The 5,000-nt window shown below is 42.4% G+C and overlaps 1 protein-coding gene across 8 annotated transcripts in view; it reads left to right on the forward strand.

Moving 5' to 3' along the window:
* Window positions 1–5,000, forward strand: part of FOXP2 (forkhead box P2) — a gene marked incomplete at both ends in the record, with an annotated part of 194,120 nt that overhangs the window by 152,425 nt on the left and 36,695 nt on the right. For all 8 annotated transcript variants that reach the window (XM_084274596.1, XM_084274597.1, XM_084274598.1 and 5 more), the window contains 2 exons: window positions 2,252–2,339; window positions 4,694–4,777. In XM_084274596.1, the coding sequence (XP_084130722.1) occupies window positions 2,252–2,339; window positions 4,694–4,777 (172 nt within the window). The remainder of the gene's footprint in view (window positions 1–2,251; window positions 2,340–4,693; window positions 4,778–5,000) is intronic.

The raw sequence follows: 5,000 nt of genomic DNA on the forward strand, positions 1-5,000 counted from the left end.
AACAAGTTTTACACTCTTAATGTTTCCATAAAATATCTTTTCTCCAAAATGCACAGCACAAGGAACCACATGACGCAAAAGTGCGGCATCAGGGATGCGTGCATCTCACGCGTTTCTGAAGATTACTGTGTTAACTCTGGAGAAACATGCAACAGTCTCCCAAGTTACCGTGTAATCATATTGAAATTACATTACACTGGACTTTCTTCTCTCACACTGCATGCTGCTGTTACATTTAAAGTTCCTCAGGGCAAGGACTGTGTCTGTATCTATTTTGTAAGGTGTTACGCAAACATATGGGGTTGTAATAACTCATAAATAATCATGAGTAGGCAGTAACCTCAAGCTCAGGCCAGGAGATCTTTTATACCTAGACCTTGGCTTGCTGAGGTGCGTTACCCACATATCCCTGTGTGCGTACACAGGTGAGCATACCTGCATGTGGAGACACAGTGGTGTGTACTGGTGGTAGTGGTGATGATGCAGAGGTTAAAAATCCATCTCCAGTCCTTTATATAGCAATTTTGTACCCGATTAACTGGAAACAGTAAACCACTACATCAACAGGTCACACACACACTGTCATGCACCAAGGGAGTAAAATTCTTTTGAATCAAAATATCAGAAGAGTGAATGGTACTCTCTGAGCAGCTACCTACTTTTTATACTAGTCATGCATTTTTTGCATCAGTGGGGGGAAAGAAGTCAGTTCCTTTGAAAATAAATAAATGGGAGGTTTTATGACTCAGCTGGAGAAAATGTGGTGTCCTGGGTGACGCTTGAACTTAGCATAAACTACTAAGCAAGTTACACGTATAGTCTTAAACCATTTTATGGTAAAAGAATGAGCAAGATCTTTCATAATAGCTTCCATCTCCTTCCCAGCCTTGGGGGGACAGCAGAACCTGTTGTACTTTGCTCACTCAAAAGCAGTTCTTTCAGGGACAGCAGAACCTTTGCTCACCTGAAAACCCCGTCATGACTGTAAAGTCGTGATTTATATAAAAGCGACAAATTTCAGTAAAAGTGAGATGCGGTCCCCTCTATTTTTCCACTGCTTCTGACAAACACATTTTCCCTTTAGAACTACCAATCAAATAACTACACAGTTTCCTGATTAATTCTGATAAAAAAAAGAAAAAGGAGAAGATACATTTCCTCTGTGGTATGGATAACTTATTTTGTCTAACTGGGAGACCATCTGTGACCGTGGTCCCTGCAAAGCCTACCCCTCATACCTACTGTGGAAATAGCCAGTAAATCCACATTCAAAGGCAAAACTCCTTTGCTCCCATTCCTTCTTCAGCCTGATCCTTACGTTTTCTTCTCAGTGGCGCAGCAAACCCACTGTTAAAGCTCAAAAAGGGACTGCTTTGATCCTGGGAAAAAGAGAGAATAAACTGAAACCACTGTCCTTCAAAAAACAGTGTTAAATGAGCTTTGTAAAGTTGTGCTCGATTGAAACCTACGGTACAGGGGACAGCCGCTCGGGTCTGGGCTGTCCTTCAGTTACGGCCGGCCGCTCGCTGAGGTCCTCTCTCCCCATTGCCGAGTGTGGGTTTTGTCTTTCTAAACCAGCCTCAGTCCCTCTCAGGAGGCTTGCTGTGTGTGTAAGGTGTGTAGCTGTTCCTTTGCCTACCTCTTTTTTTCTACACTCTTCCTCAGAGCGGGAAGCCTGATCGCTGCCATCATCATCATCTTCAGAGGCTACTTCTGGAAACTGCAGTGAAAATCAGTGATGCTCCCCTGCAGCTCTGTTCTGGGGAAAGGGGGAACGGATGTTCTGTTGTTGTTTTTTGCCTAACGATTAAAGAGGAGCAGATAGAGAAAGCTTAACAAAGTCTACATTAATTCTCAGTTGTGTAAGCAGCCTAAGAGCAATTCTGTCTTTTGAAGAATGATTTGTAGGGTGATTTTCTGCTCGTCGGCACCAGCAACAGGGAGTAGAAATCAGTAAAGTGTCTGTACCAAATACTGTTAAACAGTTACATTGGCCTTTAGATGGCATATGTGACCTGGGAGATAGGAACTGGGTATCTAGCAGTCAACACTGAGAAAGTTTTTATAACTAAATGAAATAATCAGTTTGGAGTTTTTTGGAACTGTTGCATCTAAGGCATGCTCTGACTAGGTCTTTTTGCATAACCCCCGATGAAGCTAATGTAAGACATGCACAGGAGAGAAGAATGAACTCTGAAAGAAATTTTCCTCATCTTAACACTGTCTTACTAATGTTGTCTTTCTTCTCCAGGCACCTTAACAATGAACATGCATTGGATGACAGAAGCACTGCTCAGTGTCGGGTGCAAATGCAAGTGGTTCAGCAGTTAGAAATACAGGTTTGTGACATGTCCTATCACCTATTTGCTATTAACCTAAACTGAATTGAAAATTTAGTGAAAAAGCCTTCGTGACTTGAGCTTAAAGCCTTATATTTCTCACATGAAATTTGTTGATATTCATGAAGAAGGGGGATTTTTTTTTAACTTGAAGATTTTTTTTGCACTGCATGTTAGGCAGTAATTATCTAACATCAGCACTGTGTACAGTATTTTGCTTGAACTAAGGCCCTAATGCCATTCATCACGAATGAAAAATGCAGTCCCTGGGGGAGAGACTGGATCCAAGCCTTCTCCAGTCCTCAAAACACTGGCTCAGGATCCCTCTTCCTTCTTCCCTTTCCAACTCCACGCTTGCCCGTGCCGTTCTGCAGGGCAAAGGTTGTAGCAGAGCATATCTCCACCCAAAAAACAAGGACCCCCAGCCTGATGGTGGGCATGTTACTGCCAGCAGACAGTGTAATGTCCAGCGCAGTCTGGGGGGTCCCCAGGGAGCCGGGCGGCTGGGACGGTAGCACTCGGGTGCCCTGTTCAGGCTCTAACCATTAGAGGTCACTGCGTGTTTGTGAATGCTCCCTCCAGCCTGCGGAAGACGTGCTGAGTACCCCTGGGGTCTCCCAGTATTGAGGGGATGCTAACCAGGCTACTGAGGCTGGGTGCAAACCTTGGCAGCCCAGGACGACCGTGCAGGGCCTGTATGGGAGCCCCAGGAGGGTGTTCCTCGGGAGTCCTGTCCCCTCTGGGCAGGAGCCCAAGGGGCACGGAGAGGGACTGAAATTTCCCCTCCTTTCCCTGTTTATTGCCATGTGTGAAGAAAGAAGGGTAAAGACCTTTCAGCTTTCTCACCTTGTAGCATATTGTCCCACTGTTCTCACGCATGTAAAGATATTTGTTCTTCTTTCAGCCAAGGAGAACTCTTTGGGTCTTTTGTACTTTAATGCTGGAAACCCAAAGTGATGAGAGTAGTGTACGATAATGCCATTTATTGTCACGAGCTTAAAATGAAAGCTTTATAAACCCAGACAAAGCTGCAGTTTCTTTTACAAGATTTGCAGGGCAGAGTTAGCTTAATTTGTTTATTAGGAATTTACGTCATGGCAAATAACATGTCTCTAAAGTGTCACACACATAATGTTGAAGCCTAAGAAGAAACCTTTTTGTCACCCCCTGCCTCAGACATTCATTAAGATGCACTGGCCAAATTATATCCAGCACACACAAAATACCTGTGGTAGTACAGGTGGTTTACTCTTCTTAAAATTACTTAAGAATCTCCTTACTCTAATCTCAGCACACAGGTGTAACTCTTGAGCTGAGTTCACGCAAGAAAGTGTGACAGAACTCTCTTGAAAATGGCACCGAGTGATTCTTGTTGCAATTGAAGTTGTAATCGTGTTGTGGATATCCAAAGCCATATCACAAGAATACAATTTTGAGCATTTCTGCTATTTTTATCAACAAGTTACATACTTCAAACACATCCTCCTCTTTTTTTTTTTTTAAATTTGTTAATTGGCTTGAGTCAGAAACTTCACATATTTACATAGCATATGATCAGAAAAGGTATCAGTTAGGAAAAAGTACAGGTTTCTGTAACATGATGTTTTTTAAAAGCAGTTTAAGGGCTTCTTAAGAACTGTTTACCATTTACAAAGGCTAGGCTGTAATGTAACAGTCCAAGTGAAGATTTAGCTTGCAGTGTGACCAATTATGCCATTTTTTTGCTTTGTCTGACTGCTAGTGAAGTAAGGTCCATCAGTTGTAATGAGACCCAGTGCAGTGTCGATGCCGACTCGGTGGCAGAGTTCAGCGTTTCACACTGCCTGGGCTCTGTCACTCTATTGAATTAGATTGATGATGGCAGATTGCAGGGGGCACTAACTGGACCTCAGTGGGAAAGGATGAAGTGTGTAGACAATCCTGGCAGGCACTGTGCTTTGAGGACCCTTCACCCCTTCACAGCTGTTGGCACTAGTCCATTGCTAACAGTGTCCACAGGACTTTAAAGAGACACTATGGGCCTTCTAATTTATGGTCTTAGTAACTTGTTACTGTCGAGGCAACTGTGACCTCAATTCTCTTATTGACAAAAAGATGAAGTGTTATTTGTTTTCTCTGACCTTTTAACATATGAAAGGCTATAAAAGTTTTTCGGTGGGTTTTTTTTTTTTTTTTCCTTTCTTTCTTTCCATGCCCGAAGTTGCATTTCCTCTCAGATAAGTTTCTCCTGACATAGACTTTTATATGCAGGAATCATTACACCGAGACAAGCTCGATGATAAGATGTATCACTGCAGTAAAATAGCTGTATCAGTCATTTCTAAAATGCTTCTGATCTCACCCTTTCTTAACAGCTTTCTAAAGAACGCGAACGTCTTCAAGCAATGATGACCCACTTGCACATGCGACCCTCGGAGCCCAAGCCATCTCCAAAACCTGTAAGTGCATATTGCTTTATAAACAGTAAATAGGTCTACGAATGTAGCAGACTAAGAAAATGAACAATTTAGTGACAGTTGGAAAACAATGAGTGTGATGAAAAATATGGCGATAAAATGAAGGTAAAATGCAATAGCTTGTCAAATTGTATGTTTCTTTAAAAGTAATGCTATCTTTTACAAAATCTATCCAATCTACACCATAGGTGACACTAAACAAAGT

This window comes from Gallinula chloropus (assembly GCF_964237585.1).
Source record: "Gallinula chloropus genome assembly, chromosome: 1".
NCBI classification, from domain to species: domain Eukaryota; kingdom Metazoa; phylum Chordata; class Aves; order Gruiformes; family Rallidae; genus Gallinula; species Gallinula chloropus.